The 25457-nt window shown below is 38.6% G+C and overlaps 1 protein-coding gene across 10 annotated transcripts in view; it reads right to left on the reverse strand.

The window, feature by feature from the left end:
• Positions 1-25457, reverse strand: part of CDK19 (cyclin dependent kinase 19) — a 206037-nt gene that overhangs the window by 125804 nt on the left and 54776 nt on the right. For all 10 annotated transcript variants that reach the window (XM_055114056.2, XM_055114060.3, XM_055114059.2 and 7 more), the window contains one exon: positions 10031-10106. In XM_055114056.2, coding sequence (XP_054970031.1) covers positions 10031-10106 — 76 coding nt within the window. The remainder of the gene's footprint in view (positions 1-10030; positions 10107-25457) is intronic.

The following is a 25457-nucleotide window of genomic DNA, read 5'->3' on the forward strand; positions in this document are numbered from 1 at the left end:
TTTGGGAGGCCTAGGCAGGTGGATCACCTGAAGTTGGGAGTTCGAGACCAGCCTGACCAATATGGAGAAACCCTGTCTCTACTAAAAATACAAAATTAGCTGGGCGTGCTGGCGCATGCCTGTAATGCCAGCTACTCGGGAGGCTGAGAGAGGAGAATCGCTTGAATCCAGGAAGCAGAGGTTGAGGTGAGCCGAGATCACGCCATTGCACTCCAGCCTGGGCAACAAGAGCAAAATTCCATTTCAAAATAAATAAATAAATAAATCTTCATCTCTATTGCTACCTAGCAAATGGGTCCAGGTACTAATAGTAACTTGCCAAAGATGTACAGGATAATAGTGGAATCCAGATACAACCCCAAGTCTATCTGAATCCAAAGTTCAAGTTCTTTCCCACATTACAATCTGAAGCCAAAGGCATATTTAAAAATATATCTTTTTTTAGTTTTATCACTTCAATCTCCTATTTTTAATCTAGAATTACTAAGTTTATGTTAAATTTTATAGTTTGGTATCTTCTATAAGAACACATTTTAAAATGAAATTTATGGTCTTAAGAATAACTTACTTTGACCACAGTGAAAACAAGTTAAGCTATTTTCTTTGCTTAGAGTTTAAATAGGAAAAAGTTATTACCAATAATAATACCAACAACAAAAACCAGCACCATTTACTGCACATTTATATTCAGACTCTGAGCCAAGCCCCTCACATACCAGTATCAGATGTATTTTCAGTCTTTCTTCACTCTGCATTTATATCACTAGCACAACTTTGCTTCAATATTATTCAAGAGAAAAATAAACACTAAAAATAGGGAATTAATAGCCAATTAAATCTAACTGCTTAGAGCAAGAATATTAAATTGATAATTTTTATATTTTTAGGAGAACTAAAATAACTCTACTGATGTACTCAGTAGGGAGGGATACTGACACAGCAGAAAGCCAACTTTTCCATCATAAGCCACCAATTCTTCAAAGAAGGAAAGCATTTGCAGCTACCACAAGAGCCTAAAGGTTGTGCTAACAGCTAACTAGTCTATTCCCTTAGGGTGGCGGAAATGGAAAAGTTTTCAGCTACATCTATGACTTGTGTTACCACACCATCCCATCTTCCCTTACCATAACACACATACAAATACACACACACATCAGAAACTGATGAGCAAAGCTGATATCTTTTTTCAAACTGTTCCTTCTCACAAAAGTGAGTAACACAAAAGTGAGAAGGAACAAAACCCCAGAAACCTGTATGGCCCACCTCTTTTCTATTACTGGCAATAATGGGTGTTTAAATCACCTTCTGACAATACAAAAATATGTCACTTAGTCTTCTCATAGGAAACACAGTAGCTTGAAAAATAGTCCAATAGGTGTATACATACACACACACACACATCTTCCAAGAGTCTCATGACTAAACAGGCATAGTAGAGCAGACAACAGACAGATACACGATAGGACTGGAGGTTCTATTTGCTGGCTGGCTCCTTGTACCTTTTCAGGTCTTAAAAGGAAATAAAAAATGCTACAGTGTAGTTCCTCCCTAGGCACTGACCTTGTATTAGTTTCCCAGAATCCTCCTAAAATAATAGCAAACTCCAATCCCAAACTCTTACAAGATTTCATTTTTAAGTATAGGAGTTGGCAGAAAGTCTTTATTTTGCCAAGGAAGCTAAATATATATTTGAGAAAAATATTAACTATCACCATATATTGCAAGGAAAAAAAACCCACATTTTTCATAAGGAAATATCCATGCTGAGTCTTCAACTCCAAAAGTAAAATTTTTGTTTGTTTTTAAGGAAAACACAAGGATCACACCAAAGAACAGATCTTGCTCAAGGGAAATTTCACATATAATTTACTTAGTTCTATTCTCTTAACACCATACCAAATTTTAAAGAAAATAACTGTTACAGAACATCATGTTAAAAGTCTGAAAAAAAAATTCTTTTTCTACTTTGAGTGTTTTTTACAAAAATCTCAGTACTAAACTTTGATTTTGTCCCTTTCACAGAAAAGGTAAAATACTTGATTCACACATCTATTTCCACTAATCTATACTTTCATAAAGTTGCACGCATATTTAAAAAGAAAAAGAAACTTGCACTCAGTGTAAAACATAAAAACAAGCCAGGTGTGGTGGCTCATGTCTGTAATCACAGCACTTTGGAAGGCCAAGGTGACCAGATCACTTGAGGTCAGGAGTTCGAGACCAGCCTGGCCAACACGGTGAAACCCCATCTCTGCTAAAAATACAAAAAAAAAAAAAAATTAGCCAGGGATGGTGGCACATGCTTGTAATCCCAGCTACTCAGGAGACTGAGGCAGGAAAATCACTTGAACCTGGGAGGCGGAGGTTGCAGTGAGCCGAGATCGCGCCACTGCACTCCAGCCTGGGTGACAGAGCAAGACTCTGTCTCAAAAATAAATAAATAAACAACCAAACAAAACATAAAAACAACTGAGATAATGTAATTAAATAATCTTAATAAAACTAAATAGATATTTCTCAACTTGCAATACATATAATTTAATAAAATAATTTTAAGCTTGGTAGAAATTAAATTAAAAAGAATTAGAGCCTTGGCTTATAGACATTTTAGAGTTTTTCTCAGAGGAATCCTCAGCAAACATACCTTCTATCAATTCCACTTCATAAATTTAAAAAAGCAAAGGTTTATTCCTTTATGCCAAGAGGAAAGTTCCAAGGATTCCACTGACGTTTACAGAGCAGCCTGCTACACCACCATGGTGGCAAGAGAGGGAAAGAAAGAAAGAAGGAAAAGTGCTGCTCCACTCCACCCTCCCTGCTGGGCACTATGTGGAAGAATTGCAGGTGACAGCCCCTTTCAGCTGATCCTGCCTCTCACCACAGAAACATCAATGCTGGGATATTGATGGATATATACACTGAGAAAGAACTGAGCAGAGGTGAATGAGGAAGTGGAGTTAATCGCAACCCAAGCCAGAGCTGAGGGAGGCAGCAGTCTGAAGAAGTCAGTATTTCCCTATTTCTCTTCCCTCCTCAATAAACTGAATGTTTATGCCCCTTGCCCTCCCAAATTCGTATGTTGAAATCCTAAACCCTAACCAAAGTGATGATATTAGGACATGAGGCCTCTGGGAGGTGACTAGGTCACGAGGACAGAGCCCTCATGAATGGAATTAGTTCCCTTATGTAAGAGAGCCGAGAGAAATGGTTGGCTTTCCACCATGTGGAGACATAGGGAGAAGACGGCTGTCCATCTGTGAACTAGGAAGCGGACCCTTACCAGACACTGAATGGGCCAGACACTGAATGGGCCTTGATCCTGGACTTCCCAGCCTCCAGAATTGTTAGAAATAGGTGTTTATAAGCCACCAAGTCTATGGTATTTTGTTATGACAGCCCAAACAGACTAAGACACCTCCTCAACCTATGCCCTTCACCCTACTTCCCCCTAATTTTCCCTTCAGCCACTCTTCACTTCATTTGGAAATATCTCGATGTTGTTAGAAGTACTCAGGAGTAATAATATTTTATTGTATTTTATATATATACATTTTTTTTTGAGATGGGGTTCTCACTCTGTCACCCAGGCTGGAGTGTAGTGGTGCAATCATAACTCACTGTAACCTCTAACTCCTGGACTCAAGCAATCCTCCCACCTCAGCCTCCCAGGTAGCTAGGACTACAGGTGAGTGCCACTATGCCCAGCTAATTATTATTATTATTATTATTATTATTATTATTATTATTGAGACAGGGTCTCACAATATTGTCCAGGCTGATCTCAAACTCTTGGCCTCAAGCAATCATCCCACCTCAGTCTCCCAAAGTGCTGGGATTACAGGTGGGGGCCACCACACCTAGACTCAAAGGTAATAATCTTATAATCTTTATATCCTACAAAACTAGAATGATTAATAAATTTGAAATTTATATTTGTATTATTCCAGATTAAATTATATTTCATGAAAATTAATGGACTCTCTGCTCTTGTGGGGGGAAAAATTCTCTGTATTTTTGCAAAGAAAAAAGTCTAGAAGAATATACAAAAAAAAAAATGATTACTTTTGAGTGTTGACATAACAGGTACTTTTACCAGTCTTTTTCTATATTGTCTGCTAATTTTACGACAAACATATTTTAATCTCATAATTGCAAAACAAATTAATGGTTGAATTAATAGCATTTACCACGTTTTCAACCTACCAACCTTAAGATCACAGAGGCCACAAATGTAATAGACTTTATATTAGAACTTCCCTGTAATCCCAGGCTAAAAATGCTGACGTTCACATGATCCTGGTATTTTAATCACCCAGAATTACTTCCTGTTTTGGCATAATGTAAAGTGTAAAGCACTGTACAAAGGTATGAGGTTATAATTAGCCTTTGGTCAATAAGGTTCAAATGAAATTAAAACATGACATGACATTCTTTTTTAGTGAGACGAGGTAATAACACATTTCATTCTTAAACATTTTTCCTTTCTGTAAACTTGTACTTCTTCCAAGTTTATTCCATGATTACAAGCTCTTTAACTTATTTTCCCAGCATCCCACTATATCCTCAACAGTTATTCTGCAATCATAGTCCCAAGTTTTAAAGTAATGAGTGAAATGTTCACTCCTAATTATTTCCGCCTTAAAATCCTCTCAGCTATGTGTGCCTATATGAACTACAAAATACTAGGCATTAGGTAATAAAATGGTATGTAGAAGGAAGATGACAGAGAACAAGCCCTATCTACTCTTTATGGTGTTGCCTCCATTCTCCCCAATCTATCAGTCCCTCTTAGCCTCTCTGACTCTCAATTCCCTTACATACTCTGTCCTTCCACCACCAGGAAAACTAAACAAATAATAACTAAAATGAAAATTTCACCAGAGGGGCTCAACAGCAGAAGAAAGAATCAGAAAACTTAAAGACAGACGATTAAGAGTATCCAGTCTGACCAACAAAAAGAATGATGAAAAATGAACAGAGCCTTGGAGAGAGATCCATGGGACACCATGAAGCCTATAAACATATGTATAATGAGAGCTGCAATAAGAGAAGAGAGAAAGGAAAGGAAAGAAAGATTATGTGAAGAAATGATGACTGTGGTGGGGTGCAGCGCTTCATACATGTAATCCTAGCACTTTGAGAGGATGAGGCAGGAGGATCACTTGAGCTTAGGAGTTTGAGATCAGCCTGGACAACATAGTGAGACCTCATCTTTACAAAAAATTAAAAAAAAAAAAATTAGCTGAGCATGGTGGTGCATACCTGCAGTCCCAGCTACTTGGGTGGCTGAGGTGGTAAAATTGCTTAAATCCAGCAGGTCAAGGCTGCAGCGAGCATGATTATGCCACTGCACTCCAGCCTGGGCAACAGAGTGAGATCCTGTCTCAAACAAAATAAAATAAAATAAATTAAAAAAAAAAGAAATGATGGCTGAAAACTTCTCAAATTTGATGAAAAACATTAATCTACACATCCAAGGAGCTCAACAAACTCCAAGTAAGATAACTCAGAGAGCCACACCAAGACACATCATAGGCAAACTGTCAAAGACAAAGACAAAGACAGAATCTTGAAATCAACAAGAGGGAGAAAAAAAACCCTCTTCATATACAAGGGATTCTCAAGATTAACAATTGATTTCTCATCAGAAACCACGAAGGCCAGAAAGCAGAGATGACACAGTCAAAGTGTGAAACAAAAAGACTATCAACCAAGAATTCTACATCCAACAACACTAATACTGCAAAACTCAAGAAGAGCTGGGTAAGACAGAAAAAGAATTATGACATTCCCAGATACAAAAACTGAAAGAATATATTGCTGGTATACCTGATATACAAAAAAATACTAACAGGAGGCTTTCAGCTAAAATGAAAGGACTCTATACAGTAGCTCAAATCCACACAAAAAATTAAGAACACCAGTAAAAATAATGACATAGGTAAAGAGAAAAGAAATCATAAATGTATTTTTGTCTGTAACTCTTTTCTTCAATATGATGTAAAGGACAAATACATAAAACAATGTTGCGGGAAGTCAGGGACCCCAAAAGGAGGGAGTCGCAGCAGAGGAACATAAATTGTGAAGATTTCATGGACATTTATCAGTCCCCAAAATTAATACTTTTATAATTTATTACACCTGTCTTTACTGCAATCTCTGAACATAATTGTGAAGATTTCATGGACATTTATCAGTTCCCAAATAATACTCTTATAATTTCTTGTCTGTCTGTACTTTAATCTCTTAATCCCGTTATCTTCGTAAGCCAAGAATGTACATCACCTCAGGACCACTATTGTACAAATAGATTGTAAAACGTGTGTTTGAACAATATGAAATCAGTGCACCCTGAAAAAGAACAGAATAACAGCGATTTTCAGGGAACAAGGGAAGAAAACCACAAGGTCTGACTGCCTGCGGGGTCGGGCAGAATAGAGCCATATTTTTCTTCTTGCAGAGAGCCTATAAACGGACGTGCAAGTAGGAGAGATATTGCTGAAATCTTTTCCCAGCAAGGAATACCCTGGGGAAAGAATGCATTCCTGGGGGGAGGTCTATAAACGGCCACTCTGGGAGTGTCTGTCTTATGCAGTTGAGATAAGGAATGAAATACGCCCTGGTCTCCTGCAGTACCCTCAGGCTTACTAGGATTGGGAAATTACAGCCCAGTAAATTTTGGTTAGACCAGATCTCTGCTCTCGAATCCTGTTTTCTGTTGAGATGTTTATCAAGACAATACGTGCACAGCGGGACATAGACCCTCATCAGTAATTCTAATTTTGCCCTTGCCTTGTGATCTTTATTGCCCTTTGAAGCATGTGATCTTTGTGACCTACTCCCTGTATGTATACCCCCTCCCCTTTTAAAATCCCTAACAAAAACTTGCTGGTTTTGCGGCTCAGGGGACATCACAGACCTACCGATATGTGATGTTACCCCCAGAGGCCCAGCTGTAAAATTCCTCTCTTGGTACTCTTTCTCTTTATTTCTCAGACCGGCCGACACTTACAGAAAATAGAAAGAACATACGTTGAAATATTAGGAGCTGGTTCCCCCAATAAAACAATAATTATAAAATTGTGTTAGTGGGCTTAATGTATAAGACATATGTGCACAGTCTCTGTGCAATACCATCCATGGTAAACTTGTGTGAAAATCCCTATCATGTTGGGGTTAAGTATTTAGGGTACTGATAAAATGCTATTCAATCTAGAAACTGCACACTTTCTAAAGTTCTATTAGGCAAACTCTCAATAAGAATATGAAGGCTATGGCTGAGAGTGGTGACTCATGCCTGTAACTACAGCACTTTGGGAGGTTGTGGCGGGTGGATCACTTGAGGTCAGGTGTTCAAGACCAGCCTGGCCAACTTGGTGAAACCCTGTCTCTACTAAAATACAAAAAATGAGCTGGGCATGGTGGTGCACGCCTGTAATCCCAGTTATTTGGGAGGCTGAGGCAGGAGAATCATTTGAACCCAGAAGGCGGAAATTGCACTGAGCCAAGATTGCACTACTGCAACCCAGCCTGGGTGACAGAGCGAGATTCTGTCTCCTACAAAAAAAAAAGAATGAAGGCTGTAACAGATTTTAAGAGTTAAGTTTCTCCATCACATTCCAAATTTATATAAAGACACACATGCCCATGGATTCCTTGGCACATAGAAGTCTCTGTTTCAAAAAGGACATTTATAATTGGGTTATCACTTCCTATTAATCAATACCTAAAATTTCAGCTATTTACCCAATTAATTCATGGAAGGTAGGGCTGAAAATGCTGTGCTAAATTATGGTACTCTAACATAGAAAAATAGCCCACCAATAATATTTATATTGGTTGATATAATAACATGTAAGGATTTTAAAATGTGACAAATCACTTACCAAATGCTTATCTGGTAAAACATTACAAACACCTCCCCACATTTTTTTTTTTTTGAGACAGAGTCTCACTCTTTCACCCAGGCTAGAGTGCAGTGGCACAATCTCAGCTCACTGAACCTCCTAGGTTCAAGCAATTCTCCTGTCTCAGCCTCCCGAGTAACTGGGACTACAGGCGCATGCCACCACACCCAGCTAATTTTTGTATTTTCAGTAGAGGTGGGATTTCCCCATATTGGTCAGGCTGGTCTCGAACTCCTGACCTCAGGTGATCCACCCCCCTCAGCCTCCCAAAGTGCTGGGATTATAAGTGTGAGCCACCATGCCCAGCCACAAATACCACTTTATAATCAATGGAAAATCACCAAATTAGAATTTTTTCAAACAATTTGCATCCTAAAGCAAACATAGGTCCAAGCATGGTGGCTCAAGCCTGCAATCCCAGCACTTTGGGAGGCCAAGGCAGGATTGCTTGAGGCCAGGGGTTCAAGGTTACAGTGAGATATGATTAAGCCACTGCACTCCAGCCTGGGTGGCAGAGCAAGACCTTGTCTCTAAAAAAAATTTTAAAAATAAAAGTAACACAAACTTAGAATCATGGACCACTGGTACAATTTTTTCATTCTGTTCATTCATTTATTTATTCAAGAAACATTTATGGCACACTTGCTATGTCAGACTCTATGGTAGGAACTAGAGATAAAAAGACAAGGTCTGCCCCTCAAAGTACGCACAGTCCAGGGAGAGGCTCCCATTCTAGAATTAAAGAAGGTATGATTAGAAGAGACCTAATAGTTCCCTTATTTAACAGATGAAACTGGAACTGATCACTACTTAGCTACTAAGGCAGACAGACATCCAGGTCTAGAGATTTCCCACCCCATGTGTTCTTTGCACCACACTTCTTATGACTAAAAGCGATGAAGGAGTGTTTCCATGCAGGTGAAGCAGAAACATGGAACTGTGGGCAATATATGTAATAGTTATTAAATTAGAGACAGAAATCCCTAATGGATATGGACAATATAATTATTTAACAATTATTAAGTAACAATTATTTAAATAAATTTCTAACAATTTAGAGACAAACGTCTGTAATAGATGTGATATTATGGTAAAGCCCTAATTAGCAATCTTTACTGAAGAACTAAAATAAGGTAATATAATAGTAAGGCTTCCGAGCTATAATTAGTTTTGCCTCTGTTTTCTGATCTGTAAAATGGGGATATTAAAATTTTATTTCACAGATTGTTGTGAAAATTAAGTGAATTAATACTTGAAACCATTTAGTAAGCCTGGTATCTAGTACACACTCATTAAATGTTTAGTATTCTTGTGAACAATCATTTCTTAAATGTACTAGTATGATACATAAAGACCAAAACAGGGAACTATTTTCTTTAAGGGATTATCCTATTATTATAATGGTCTTATTTTCTGGTGACTAATAACATCTCACTATATTATATATTTCAGAAATAGTATTTAAAATGAATAAGATTTAATAGTATGACCCCTTCCTCTATAAAGACCTTATCAGTCCTAAAGCTACAGAAAAATAGACATTAATTAAATTACTAATTAAAATAAAAGTCCATCACAATTTTAATAAATTAAATCATTTTATTCAGTATTTCTGAGATCACAAATCTTAAATATCATTAAGAGGATATTCAAAGATGACTTTCAAGTAACTAAAAAGTTTATGGGCTACACATGGTGGCTCACACCTTTAATTCCAGCAATTTGGGAGGCCACGGAGAGAGGATCATTTGAGCCCAGAAGTTTGAGACCAACCTAGGCAACACAAGGAGACCTCTTCTCTACAAAAAAATTAAAAAATTAGCCAGGTGTGGTGGCACATGCCTGTAATCCCAGCTACTTGAGAGGCTAAGGCAGGAAGATCGCTTGAGCCTAGGAGGTTCACGCTGCAGTGGACTCCAGCCTGGGCAACAAAATGAGATCCTGTCTCAAAATTTAAAAATAAAATAAAAAGTTTATGCAGATTTTCTCACTCTACATAAAATATTCTTAAACTAACATATGTAAAACATTCATTATATATATTAATGAAACTCTTTTATATTAAAATAAATCATCACCCAATATCAATAATAAAATAAATAACTGTATTTGTATCCACTTACTGCAATCTCTCTACAAGCCGACATGGATATTCCTGTGCCTTCAATTTGCTTCAATGCATATTCCTTTTCATCTTTTCTGCACATAAACAAAAAAACATCATTTTTCCATATATCACTTTCAGATTCAAAATTATAACTACAAAAACAATGGAAATGCACTTAATTTCTCAGTGATATGTAAACACTCTCATTATACCATGTATTGCTTATTATTTTTGATAATATTTCAACTACAGAAATATGAGATACCAAAAGAAATTCATGTCACAACGAAAACATCAGACACAGCGAAAACACAAAATTCAAAATTGAAACAGAACAGGATACTAAACACAGCACTAGTTTCAAAGAGTAAACAAGCATAAATATAAACTCAAACATATTGCAAGATAATTCCACTCCTGTCTTAATTATCTGGAGTCAACAAAAGCATTCTGTTATAGACATTCGCTATAAAAAACTGACAGACATAAACTCCCAGATTCATTTAAAGTAATTTCATAGTATAAGAAGCTTTATAGGAATGATAACCCACTAAAACACACTGTATCTCACCTAGCATGGGGACATTCAAAAGCCCGAGGACCTCAATCAAAAGCCTTTTAAAGATTTCAAAGCTCTAGCCACCAACATGTCATTCTCAGGAACACTAGGAGAAACCCAGTAGTTAAAGTGGATTTTTCAAACAATGGACATAGTATTAGGAATCCTGGGAAATCCCAACAGTTACTAAGTTGCTTAACCAAGAGAATACAGCAGTTCAAAATCTAGTGAAACATTCTGTTAAAATATTAACAGTATGAGATAAGCAGCTAGTACAATACAGTAAGTACAGTAAGCATTCTCAAGGGTGCTGATACCAGAACCAGCCACACAAAGGTCTCAGCTGAATGTCATAACTATAGTTCATATTGTGAGCTGTTCTTATAAGAGAAGTTAAATCCATGCCTTCCAAGTTTTGTCTTTTGATCATATTAGAGCCTCAGCAAAGTATCACCATGTCATGATGTTTTTGTCAAATATAGCGCCAAAGTAGTGCCACATCTGTCTTAGCTATTCCTCATTTTCCCCATTCTATGTTTACCTGCAGATAGAGCAGTTTAGGATGTTATTCAAAACCCACACTTTAAAACACCATTTTAAATCCCTTTTGAAGATTTTCACAATCATCTTCAAGCAAATAATTGAGTTATGGTTACTTTCCCTCACAATGAGTTTGAAAATTATATCCATTTTTCTTCCAACAGATAGCATTCAGGAAATAATTAAACAGTATTTTGACAAATAAAACATACTAGGTATGTCAACAAGATGGACTATGATGCAATATTTTAAATGATGGCTAGAAGGTCATTAGAAACGTGGAAAATATTTACCATATACTACTGAGAAAATACACAAATTATACTATATAAAAATATACATCTACAAATATGTTGAAGGCAATACAAAAAATTAACAACAGTTACGTTAAGATATAGGAAGTTATGTCAACTAACTTTAGTGCTAATATTATATTGCCTTTAAAAAGCCAAAATAAATTGATACTCTGAGAATACCTACTAAAACAATCTTTAGTATTTTCAAAGTGATAGCTCAGGCATGTTTTAAAAAGCAAAGTCAAAAATAAGGAAAGTTTAAATGATCATTTTTTCCTTTTTCTCCATCCTGTTTTTTGCCCAGACATAAAACTAGACTTTTTCAGACCACTCAGAAGCCATTAAGAAGCATAAACTGCAGGTGATTGAATGTAATCAAAGCCAAGTGTCCCTCCTGTGCCTTAAATGTATTTGTGGGTACATGAGTGAGAGCACATGTGCCTGAGAAGCTCAACACAATGCTTACGATGTAAATTTTATATATTTAATAATTAAGTTATCTATCAGGTATCTATTGCTAAATATTTAAGTTTGATGTATTCTTGAAACAAAATTATAAAAGCTTTCTAAAAAATTTTTCACATGAAACTATAATTTTTTCAACAGAAACATTTCAATCCTCAGTTCCCCTAGACAAAGTAGTCCAGAAGCTCATGTAATTGCATAGTTTTATTTTTAATACTGTAAAGAATATTACACAATCTGGATAAGTTATAGTTGCTATGGAAACTATAGGATCTTTGCAGTAAGTCAAAAAGTGCAAAATTAACACATCAAATTAATGGCTTTTGAATTTCACATCTAGGCTGTCAAAGGAATTTGAAAGCTTGAACAGAAGAGACTGAGCATAGGCCTTTTACTCTAAATTATGTGGACAGGAACAAGGAACAAACCCAGTAATTATTTCACTTAATAAGTTTAAATATAACTTCCACCTGCTAAATACTAAAAAATTTGCAATTTTAAGATTTATTCGCAACATTTAAATTGAGAATGAAAGAAAGTACATATATCATTACTATTTCTCTTTGTAAACTAACTGTCAGATGGTAAGTGATGATGCGGCATCTCTAAGGTTCACCATATGAAGAAGTTGCAAGGTCCCAGAGGGCATATGGGACTTCTTGGCACTGTACTACGTGAATGCCAATCTTTGGGCATATGCCAACACCTTAGTCTGAAGAAAAAACATGCATCCTTTAACACAACGTCTAGAAATATTTCAATGATTAGGCACATGAGACAGGGAAGCTTTATTGCTCTCATCCCACGTGAGTGCCCCTCTCCAGGAGTTTCTCCAAGTAGAGGAATTCATACCTCACAGCTTAGATGTTTCAGGCACATGTAATATTAAATATCATAAAAGAACAATTTTTTATTTTACATGACAAAGCTGAAAAGCAGGTGAACCTGCCTAGCCTACACTGCTATGATAATCCAGCTTTTAGAGGCAGCTTAGTTCCTCCTTAAAACTATTTCATTTCCAAATTACTTTTATTTCTAAATAACATAAAGATAGACAAAGCAATTCCAAAGCCTTCAGAGAAACTGTTTTCTACATTTTCGTGTATATTAGATAGTATGATTAGAGCAACTGCATATTGAAATTAATCAGAGGAATTTACTAAATGCATCCAGAAGAATTAAAAATACATGTATTTGTACTATAAACATGGATAAATGCTATATAGAATTTTTAAATATCAAGATGTTTCTTCTATATGTCTATAACATGTAGCAACACCATGAAAACTTCACTCTCAGCAGTCACAATGAAAAACAATTGTTTGATGTGAACATTACGTAACAAAATAGAACAAATAAATTTGACACAGACCAATTCTATTAGGTCTTCCATCTGAGACACTATGTTCCTTTTTTTTTTGAGACAAATGTGTCCCCCAGGCTGAAGTACAGTAGCATGATCTGGGCTCACTGCAGTGTCAACTTCATGGGCTCAGATGATCTTCCCACTTCACCCTCCCAAGTAGCTGGGACTGCAGGCACGTACCACACACCCAGGTAATTTTTGTATTTTTTGTAAAGATGGGGTTTCGCCATATTGGCCAGGCTGGTCTCGAACTCCTGAACTCAAGTGATCCGCCCACCTCGGCCTCCCAAAGTTCTAGGATTACAGGCCTGTACCACCGCGCCCTCCTGGCTCTGGAAAATTTTTGATGCAAACAATTCTACAGAGAGTAGAAAATATAAAAAGCACACATCTGTGCAAAAAATAGAAATCATTATTTTGCCTCATCGTATGAATGACCACACTATTTTTTTTTTTTTTTTGAGACAGAGTCTTGCTCTGTTGCCCAGGCTGGAGTGCAGTGGCATGATCTCAGTTCAGTGCAACCTCCGCCTCCCAGGTTCAAGCATTCTTCTGCCTCAGCCTCCAGAGTAGCTGGGACTACAGGTGCCCGCCACCACACCCAGATAATTTTTGTATTTTTAGTAGAGATGGGGGTTTCACCATGTTGGCCAGGCTGGTCTCGAACTCCTGACCTGGTGATCCGCCCGCCTTGGCCTCCCAAAGTGCTTGGATTATAGGCGTGAGCCACTGCGCCCAGCCAAATGATCACACCATTAACCAAAGAAATGATGACATGACCTAAATGAAGACCTGGAAACCTAAGATTTTATCCTAAAAGCAATGAAAATTACATATGAAGGTTAATCTTATTAGAGAGGACTAAGATTAAAGGGATGAAAAACAATTAGGAAGTTACTGTGATGTAAGTGTGAGAAGGTGAAAACCTGGATGAGTAGAACAGAATGTTAGCTCTGAAAGGGATCTAAGACAATCCTGTATAATCTGTTCACTTCAGTGATGAAGAAACTAGGCCAGCAGCCAGAGGCAGAGCTAAGACCAGCTCTTCCAATTCTTCATGACAGAGGGGTAATAAGACAGGAGAAAAGAAGGGACACCTGTGATAGTCATTTTAAAGGAGGAATTGATGGGACCAAATGAACAGAAAAGATTGAGAAGGAAGAGTCAAAGATGAGTCTGAGGTTTTGAGCTTGGCTGATGCAAGGATGATGCCACTAAGAACAAGGTTCATATCAGATCTCAGAAGATTCTGTAGCTTATAAATGATTCCTTTATATAGAAAGAAACCCCAACCAAAAATGAAAATATCTCGGAAGTTCAAAAAGGAGATGTCCTGAAGATATTTATTTACTAAGGGTCTACTATAGCAGAGTTTCAGACTGAAAGGTTTGAATCCATAGATGTGATGATATTGCCTAGAGGAAGTAGCACATAGATAAGAAGACTTTTGAGTGCCCAGGAAAGAACTGGAGGGAGGGAGGAAGGGAAGGAAACAGTTCTGAAGATACTTCTCTTTTTCTTTTCTGAGACAGAGTCTCACTCTGTCACCCAGGCTAGAGTGCAGTGGTGCAATCTTGGCTTCACTGCAACCTCCGCTTCCTGGTTCAAGCAATTCTCCTGCCTCAGCCTCTGGAGTAGCTGGGATTACAGGCGCATGCCACCACGCCCAGCTAATTTTTGTATTTTTGGTAGAGATAGGGTTTCACTATGTTGCCAGGCTGGTCTCAACTCCCGGCCTCAAGCCATCCACCCACCTTGAACTCCCAAAGTGCTGGGATTACAGGCATGAGCCACCACACCCAGCCCAATACTTCTCTTTCATATCCCTTAGAACAGGGTCCTCAACACTTGGCCCACAGATCCCTACCAGTTGGTGGCCTGTTAGGAACAGGGCTGAACAGCTGGAGGTGAGTGGTGGGCGAGCAAGCAATGCTTCATCTGTATTTACAGCTACTCTCCATCACACCCATTACCACCTGAGCTCCACCTCCCGTCAGATCAGTGGCGGCATTAGATTCTCATAGAAGTGCAAAACCTACTGTGAACTGCACGTGCAAGAGACAGGTTGCGTGCTCCTTATGAGAATCTAATGCCTGATGTTCTGTCACTGTCTCCCATCACCCCCAGATGGGACCATCTAGTTGCAGGAAAGCAAGCACAGGACTCCTGCTGATTCTACATTATGGTGAGTTGTATTTCATTATATACTACAGTGTAATAATAACACGAATAAAGTGCAAAATAAATGTAATGCACTTGAATCATCCTGAAACCATCCCCACCCTGCTGGGTCTGTGGAAAAACTGTCTTCCACGAAACCCGTCCCTGGTCCCAAAAAGGTTGGAGACCACTGCCTTAGAAGACAAACAATTCTATGAAGTTTGCTTTTTCTAAACCTTATGAGTCGAATTCAAATCATGAAATCATCAGAAATACAGTATCTAAAATAAGACAGTATTACCAGTTTTTACAACTAGGTGTTACTAATAAGACATTCTTCAAACTATGTGATGTGCATCCATTGGTCAGATAAAAAAAAAAAAAAAGACATTCTTCAAATCATATGACATCTGAGCCAACTATTTTTTTCTTCAAGAAGAATGATGAAATAAATCAATGTTGTATCCCTTTCCTTTATTATGTGATGATTTGGCTTAGCCGAGTAGGAGGCTTCCACAACATGGAAAAATAATTTTAAAACACAATGTGGAATAAAAATTTGAAATAACAAAAAAAAAAAAAATCTTGTTTCATATGGGTATCATTCTGAATTATTCAGTATCATCATGAGCCCAATATTCAGCCAGCCTAGTAGCAATGATCCCTTATTTGGAAACAGTATTCTTTATTACATAATAACATATTTAAATTTTTTATGATGAAATTTTTCAAAAATAAATAAATGACAGTAATGCTGCATGTACCCATCCCACAATTATCAACTCGTGGACAGCCTTATTTCTACTGCCTCCACTTTTCTTAATTATTTTGAAACAAATCCCAGACATCTTTCCATTTCATTTATAAATAGTTCAATGTCATAACACTTTAATATCAAGAATTTTTCTAGTTTGAATAATAGTCTTTTAAGGTAATTCTGAAACATTTAAAATCTTCCAACATAAGGTACTGCTATTATTTTGTTTTCCTCTTATTAATGAATGATGTCAGATAATACTAGCACACTCTTTATGCTTTCCTTTCCTTTTCTGACAAAAATGTGCTTCAAAAATTATGCTTTCATCCACCAAATATTTCACCTATTCCATCTCTAAACATCACCAAAATACAGTACTATTCTTCTTTATTCAACTTAAGAATTCCCTCGCAACATGAAAACGTGACAACAGTTTGATTATGTCTTTGCTTTCATTTCTTAGAAAGACTACCTTTATTTACTCCTGTTTTTGTGTATGTATGGAGACAGGGTCTCACTATGTTGCCCAAGCTGGTCCCAAACTCTTGACCTCAAGCAATCCTCCTTCCTGGCCTCCCAAAGTACTGGAATTACAAGTATGAGCCACTGACCTAGCCTACTCCTTTTTCTTACAAACTGATTGACTAGTTATCTCGGGGTTTTTTTTGTTTGTTTTTGGTTTTTTATTTGTTTGTTTGTTTGTTTAGACAGAGCTTCACTCTGGCACCCAGGTTGGAAGGCAGTGGTACGACCTCAACTCACTGCAGCCTCGACCTCCGGGCTCAGATGATCCTCCCACCTCAGCCTCCCAAGTAGCTGGAATTACAGGCATGCTCCACCACACCAGGCTAATTTTTTGTACTTTTTGTAGAGACAGGGTTGTGCCACATTGCCCAAGCTGGTCTCGAATTCCTGGGCTCAAGCAATCCGCCCACCTTGGCCTCTCAAAGTGCTAGGATTACAGGCATGAGCCACCACACCTAGCTAGTTATCTTTCTCTTAAAAATGATCTTCATTATACACTATTTCCTTCATTTAGAATTCCAAGTCAGATAAATATTTAGTATTTTAAAAGCTCTAAAATTATAAAATTTTAGAAATCCCTATTAGTTTGGCCAAAAAAAACTTTCAAAACAACTAGAATAATGTTTTCTTTTTTTTTAGACAAGGTCTCTGTCACTCAGATTGGAGTGCAGTAGCGCGATCATGGCTTACTACAGCCTCGACCTCCCAGACTCAAGCAATCCTCTCACCTCAGCTTCAGAGTAGCTGAGGCTATAGGTGTGCACCACCACACCTGGATTTTTTTTTTTTTTTTTTTTTTTGTAGCGATGGGGTCTCACTATGTTTCCCAGGCTGGTCTCAAACTCCTAGGCTCAAGAGATCCTCCTGCCTTGGCCTCCCAAAGTGCTGGGATTAGAGGGGTGAACCACAATGCTTGGCTTAGAATAATGTTTTCATTGATGAATTAATTGTATAATTTCTTTTTTTTTAAGGTGTTCATATTTAGTTGACATTTGTATGCAACCATATCTTGGAGAGTTTTAATGAAAAACAACAATTCACTGAATTGAATTTGCACATCAATATACTTCACCAGTGGTCCACTAATGCTTCAAATCTTATTAATTAGGATATGTTGATAATATTTCCCCAAGCTTCTTACTTTTTAGTCAACAACTACTTGAACTGTCAGTGCACTTCCAAAATCTCAAGTTCAATGTTGCATTGGTAAATATATTACTACATATCATCAATATTTAATGCTTAATTTGTTTCTAAAATTGGCAAATTCTTTTTTTTTTTTTTTAGACAGGGTATTGCTCTGTCACCCAGGTTGGAGTGCAGTGGTGTAATCATGGCTCACTGCAGCCCCAACCTCCCAGGCTCAAGCAATCCTCCCGCCTCAGCCTCCCAAGTAGCTGGGATTACAGGCACACGTCATCACACCCAGCTAATTATTTATTTTTTACTTTTTAAGACAGGGTCTCGCTATGTTACCCAGGTTGATCTCAAACTCCTGGGCTCAAGCAATCCTCCCATCTCCACCTCACAAAGTGTTGGGATTACAGGCCTGAGACATCGCACCTGGCCTAAAAATGGCAAATTCTTATTGCTGGGAAATGAATTTTTAAAAAATGTATCTGCAGTAATGCTTAAGACTTCAGGCATTACTTTTAAGGCTTAGGCTTAAAACATTAATGATTAATAGACTGCAATCATTAGTAAATATTTAGTTAAACTAAATTTTTTTTTTTTTCAAGACGGAGTCTCGCTCTGTCACCAGGCTGGAGTGCAGTGGCTCAATCTCAGCTCAATGCTACCTCTGCCTCCTAGGTTCAAGCGATTCTCGTGCCTCAGCCTCCCAAGTAGCTGGGATTACAGGCATGCGCAACCATGCCCAGCTAATTTTTTTGCATTTTTAGTAGAAACAGGGTTTCACCATGTTGGCCAGGATGGCCTCGATCTCCTGACCTCGTGATGCGCCCGCCTTGGCTTCCCAAAGTGCTGGGATTACAGGCGTCAGCCACCCTGCCTGGCCTAAACTAAATTTTTTATAGAAAACACTATCTTACTTTGAGAATTCATGAATCTTAAGTCAGACTTACTTGCTACAGAAGGTAATATAATAAGTGATGTGAGGCATTTATTTCAGAAATATGTTACTAAGCACATAATATGTGTCAAGCACTGTGCTAGGTTCCAGGAACAGGAGGAAGAAAGAGCTGATCCCTTCCCTTGTGAATTTTTTTTTTTTTTTTTGAGATGGAGTTTCAGAAAGAGCTGATCCCTTCCCTTGTGAATCTTTTTTTTTTTTTTTTTTTTTTTGAGATGAAGTTTCGCTCTTGTTGCCCAGGCTGGAGTGCAGTGGCACAATCTCAACTCACTACAACCTCCGCCTCCCAGGTTCAAGCTATTCTGCTGCCTCAGCCTCCTAAGTAGCTGGGACTACAGGCATGCACCACCATGCTCAGCTAATTTTTGTATTTTTGGTAGAGATGGGGTTTCACTATATTGGCCAGGCTGGTCTCGAACTCCTGACCTCAGGTGACCCGCTTGCCTCACCTCCCAAAGTGCTGGGATTATAGGCGTGAGCCACCATGCCTAGCCCCTTGTGAGTCTTTATACAGAGAGACACACAAGCAAAGGGTACAATCTAATAAATGCTATAACAGAAAAACATGAAAAGAACATCAGATAATGAGTGAATAGAAGGGCTTGGTTGTGGTGGAGGGGATAGACAGGGACTGCTATCAGGTAAACAATTTTCAAAGGAACATTTGAGTGGGTCCCGAGAGATAAGCAGGATTTCACTGAGCAAAGGAGGAAAGGACAGGGCCTTATAGACACCAGAAACGTGTGGACAAAGTCCAAAGATTAAGATCCATGCTATATCCAAGCAATTAGCCAAAGACAAATACAGCTAGAATACAAGAGGTGAAAAAACAAAAGAAAAGAGCAAAGCAGACAGAATCAGCATAGTTTTGTATGGTATGCTGAAAACTTGGCACTTTTCCTGTACTATCGAAAGCCATCAGAGGTTTTCCAGCAAGAGAAACATGATCAAACAGGTATTCTCAGTAAGTAGATAGTATGCAGGGTAGATCAGAAGATTTAAAGCCAGAGGCAGGGGGATCAATGTAGAAGTTTGAGGAGGGTGGATGAGGGCCAAAATTAGAGTAAATGTAGTCAGAATGGAGGGAATGGACTCAAGAGGCATTTCAGAGAAAAAAAATATATATCTATTATGGCCAGATGCGGTGGCTCATGCCTGTGATCCCAACACTTTGGGAGACCAAGGCAGGCAGATCACTGAGATCAGGAGTTCAAGACCAGCCTGGGCCACATGGTGAAACTCTGTCTCTACTAAAAATACGAAATTAGCTAGGCGTGGCACACGCCTGCAATCACAGCAATTTAGGAGGCTGAGGCAGGCACATCACCTGAGGTTAGAAGTTCAAGACCAGCCTGGCCAACATAGTGAAACCCTGTCTCTACTAAAAATACAAAAATTATCTGGGCATGGTGGTGCATGTCTGTAGTCTCAGCTACTCAGGAGGCTAAGGCAGGAGAATCACTTGAACTCGGGAGGCAGAGGTTGCAATGAGCCAAGATTGCACCATTGTATTCCAGCCTGGGAGACAGAGCGAGACTCTGTCTCAAAAAAAAAAAAAAAAAACGTACAAAAATGAGCTGGGTGTGGTGGCTCGCCCCTTGGTCCCAGCTACTCAGGAGGCTGAGGCTGGAAGATCACTTGAGCCAGGAAAGTGGAGGTTGCAGTGAGCCAAGATTGCGCCACTGCACTCCAGCCTGGGCAAGACCCTGTCTTAAAAAAAAAAAAAAATTATCTACTGTGGCCAAATATATTTAGGTACATTGTAGGCATTCAAGAAATATTTAATGAATATGTATGCCTATGTGTGCACATGTTTGTGTATATATGTATGTGTATATTTACGTGTGTGTGTGTATGTGTATATATATGTTTCTTGGGCAGACAGCCAAAAGAACAGCTGAAGGTAACTGAGATTTCTAGTCAAAGTGTTGTCTCAGTGAAATTAAGTCCATTTACAAAAAAGAAAAAATAATACTGACAATGGGCTAGTTTGGAAGTAGAGAATAAATTCATTTTGGACATGTTGATTTTGAAGTAGCAACTGAAGAGGCAGTAGAATATGAATGAAAGAAAATAACAGAACTGGAGTTCAGAAAAGAGAACATCTCCATAGAGGTGACTGTTAAAACCACAGAAGTAACTGTGATCACAAAGGGAAAGAACACAGAATCAAAGGGCTAAAGATAGTGGTCAGTGCAACCAAACCTCTTTCACATGATGGCACTCACATAATGCTATTATTTCTACTCTGGACACCAGGGTAGAAACAGACAAAACCACACATGGGCAGAGAGAAAAGGACCCATGGGCTTCCACTGCCCTAAACCCCACTAGTTGCCGAAGAATTCAGAGGATTAATTAACAGGACCCATAACCCATTCACAGCACCCATGCCACAGGCGCCCTTCTTCAGTAAACACCATCCTACAAAAGGCTGAAGAAAGGGAAACTATTAAAATTCCCTGATAGTAGCAAATCTGGATGTGGGATACGCTAAGAAAATTGGGTTGACTCCCCTCCCCTTAGAAAAGGAGAGCCATAAAAAAGGATAACCTAGATGAAAAGAGACTCAAAGCATATAACAATCAAATACTATGCATGAAATACTTGACTAAATTGTGGTTCAAATAAAAATAGCTATAAAAGTTTACTTGTGGGACACCTGGGGAAATTTAATTATGAACCAGAATTCACATAATATTATTATGATATGGTTAATTTTATTTTTTAATTTTTATTAACTGTCAAATATAGGATAATGGTATGGTAATGCAAGCAAGTGTTCTTATTCTTAAGAGATATAGGTTCAACTATTTGTGTGTGACATGTAATGACAACAACAAATTAATTTCAGGTTGTTCAAGTACATCAAAAACCATTCATATATGTACATAGAGATAAAGCACTTATAGAAAGATAATAACAATTGAACCTAGGCATTCAAGGCAGCTGAATGTAGGTGTTCACTGTTCTAAAGTAAACTTTTCTGCTTTTACAAAACTTTTCTTAATAACAAAATTGAAGAGAGAAATAACTAATAAGCAGCAGTTAAAGAGTTAAAGAGAAGGCCGAGTATGGTGGCTCACATCTGTAATCCCAGCACTTTAGGAGGCCAAGGTGGGAGAATTGCTTGAGGCCAGGAGTTTTTGAGACCAGCCTGGGCAACGTGGCAAGACCCCATCTCTAAAAAAAATTTAAAAATTGGCTGTGCATGGTGGTGCTCACCTGTGGTCCCAGCTACTCAGGATGTTGAGGTTGGGGACCGCTTGAGCCCAAGAGGTTGAGGCTGCAGTGAGTCATGTTTGCGCTACCACACTCCAGCCTGAGCTACAGAGCAAGACCCTGTCCCCCACCTCCCCGCAACAAAAAGGAGTTAAAAAGAAAAACAATGAAAAACAATAAGAAAGGGGTGTACAGAAGCAAAGAAACAAGCATTAAAGGGTAGGTGGGCAAAAGTGTCAAATGTAGAAGCAAGGTCAAATAGGAGAGAATGGAAAAGAGCTCATCGAATTTAACAGTTAATGACATTTGTGAGAGCATCACTAGTAGAGCAAGCGCTTTGTTCAATACTCTCTCAAGGACCTTACCATATTTTATTATAATTAGTTAGAATTGATTCATCTCCCTTACCCCATCCCCAAATGAGGAAGGAGACTATCTTGCTCATTTCTGTATATTCTCTAGGAGCTAAGTACTTTGCAAACAGTAGGAACTAAACATGTTACCAAAATAAACTTGTTCATTAGTCTTGGTCATTTTAAAAAATATTTTCACAGTAATAAGAAAATCTAGAAAACTGTCTTTTAACTACACTCCAAAGATAAAAATATATATATTCTGAAAAATAAAATTAAAATGACAGTGATGATCAAACATCAGTATTTTTATTGTAAAGGTAATTATATCTAGAAATTCACCTAAAAGCAAGTACCTCCTTCTGGAGGGAAGGAGAAAAATATATATATTTTGCCATTCTTAAATCCCACCCTGTCAGATCAGATAGAGCTAGATCATCAGATCAGACAGTACTGAATCAAAAATCTGCTCCCCTTAGGTGCATTTTAAGATTTAAGTCTTCATGAAATCATCTCAAATATAAATATCAATGAAAAATAAATACTCAAAAAAAAAATGATGGGCCAGGTATAATGGCCCATGCCTGTAATCCTAGCACTTAGGGAGGCCATGGCAGGAGGATCACTTGAACCCAGGAGTTTGAGACCAGCCTGGTCAACGTAGCAAGACCCTGTCTCTACAAAAACTAAAAAAATATTTTGGCCGGGCATGGTGGCTCACGCCTATAATCCCAGCACTTCGGGAGGCCAAGGCAGGCGGATCACGAGGTCAGGAGATCGAGACCATTCTGGCTAACACGGTGAAACCCCATCTCTACTAAAAATACAAAAAAAAAAATTAGCCAGGCATGGTGGCGGGTGCCTGTAGTCCCAGCTACTCGGGAGGTTGAGGCAGGAGGATGGCGTGAACCCAGGAGGTGGAGCGTGCAGTGAGCCGAGATGGCACCACTGCACTCCAGCCTGGGCAACAGAGTGAGACTCCGTCTTAAAAAAAAAAAAAAAAAAAAAAATATATATATATATATATATATATATATAAATTAGCCAGGCATAGTAGCACATGCCTGCAGTCCCAGCTACTCAGGAGGCTGCAGCAGTAGGATAGCTTGATCCTGGGAGTTCGAAGTTGCAGTGAGCTATGATCGCACCATTGCACTCTAGCCCAGCAGTTCAAGGCCAACCTGGGCATTATAGCAAAACCCAGCTCTAAAAAATAAATAAATAAGTAAAATAAAATATTAACACTGGAGATAATTTTATTTCCTTCTTTATGCTTATCTATACTTTTTGATTTTTCCATAATGAATATTAACTACTTGTATAATAATCATTTTCTTTTAAAAGTTTCCATATAAATTGACCTGAATTCATCTGTATGAAAGGTCAGGTTAACCTGACCTCGTTAAATGATCCATTTCATAGAAATGCCAACCCAAGACCAAATTCTAGTCACTAAAAAGCTGAAAAACAAGAAGTTAGGAAAAGAAAGCTACTGCCAAAGCAGAATAAATACCAACAATAATGAGCCAATCAACTGGGAACTTATGGAGGGCAACAGCATTTTTCCATTTACCATTAAATCAACATTAAAACAAAAAGTAATACTATCCAATACAACACATTTACAATAAGATTTATAATAATAGCTACACTTGTATGGTACTTACTATATGGCAGGGACCGACTAAAAGCCTCAACTAGGCCAGGCGCGGTGCATCACACTTGTAATCCCAGCACTTTGGGAGGCCGAGGCAGGCAGATCACTTGAGGCCAGAAATTCGAGACTAGCCTGGCCAACATAGTGAAACTCCATCTCTACTAAAACTACAAAAATTAGCCAGGCATGGTGGCACGTGCCTTATAGTCCCAGCTATTCAGGAGGCTGAGGCACAAGAATCACTTGAACTTGAGAGGTGGAGTTTGCAGAGAGCCAAGATTGTGCCACTGCATTCCAGCCTGGGCCACAGAGCAAGGCTTTGTCTCAAAAAAAAAAAAAAAAAAGCCTCAACTATATTAACTCTTTTAGGCTGGGCACAGTGGCTCATGCCTGTTAATTCAAAACTTTGGGAGGCTGAGGCGGGAGGATTACTTGAGCCCAAGAGTTCAAGACTAGGCTGGGCAACACAATGAGACCCTGTCGCTACAAAAAAATACAAAAATGAGTTGGACATGGTGGCACATGCCTGTAGTCCCAGTGACTCAGGAGGCTGAGGTGGGAGAACAGCTTGAACTGAGAGGTCAAGGCTGCAGTGAGCTGTGATCACATCATTGTACTCCAGCCTGGGCGACAGGGCGAGACCTTGTCTCAAAGCATACAAAACTCTTACAATCCCTACAACATGCTATGAAGCAGGTACTATTAACCATCCCCATTATACAGATGAGGAAACTGAAAGCAGGTAGACTAAGTAACTCGCTCTATATCACAAAGCTCATTAAGTGGCGATCCAGAATTCAAACTTAAGTAGTCTGGCTAAAGAGTCTGTGCTTTAATCGCTATAGTGATTATTTCCCTTCTCAGACGGGGAATATGCCTGTCCAGTCTCACAGGCAAGACAGCACGATACATCTGAAGTTCAGTAAGGCTGGTTTCAAGTAGGAGAAAGCAAGTTAAAGCTGGAGAAGCAAGAAGGCCAGATGAAGCAGAACAAGTAGGAACACAGGTAAGGATTTTAAGCAATCTGGGTTGGTGTTTTCGTTTGTTTTTTGATAGGAGGGGGTCTCATTTTGTTGCCCAGGCTGGTCTCGAATGCCTTGGCTCAAGTCATCCTCCTGCCTCAGCCTCCAGAGTAGCAGGGACCACAGGTACATGCTACCCTGCCCAGCACACAATCTGTGATTTTTGTAGTCTGAAGGTGTGAAGATAGCACAGGCAACTGGTTAAGAGGCCTTTGCAAATAATTTAAATGAGAGGTGGCTATAGTCTAAATTAGCATAGTAGCAGAGGCAATAAAAAGAAGTGGATGGATCTTACAGGTAATTAGGAAACAGTGTCAACAGAACATGTGGTGAAGAAACAAGAGAAAGAACTGCAAAAACTTGATTCCCAGTGTCTAGCTCGGGCAATGGGTGATGGTGATACCATTCACTGAGTTAAGAAGAGCAGAC

The sequence above is a fragment of the Pan paniscus genome, chromosome 5 (assembly GCF_029289425.2).
Source record: "Pan paniscus chromosome 5, NHGRI_mPanPan1-v2.0_pri, whole genome shotgun sequence".
In the NCBI taxonomy this organism is placed as follows: Eukaryota; Metazoa; Chordata; class Mammalia; order Primates; family Hominidae; genus Pan; species Pan paniscus.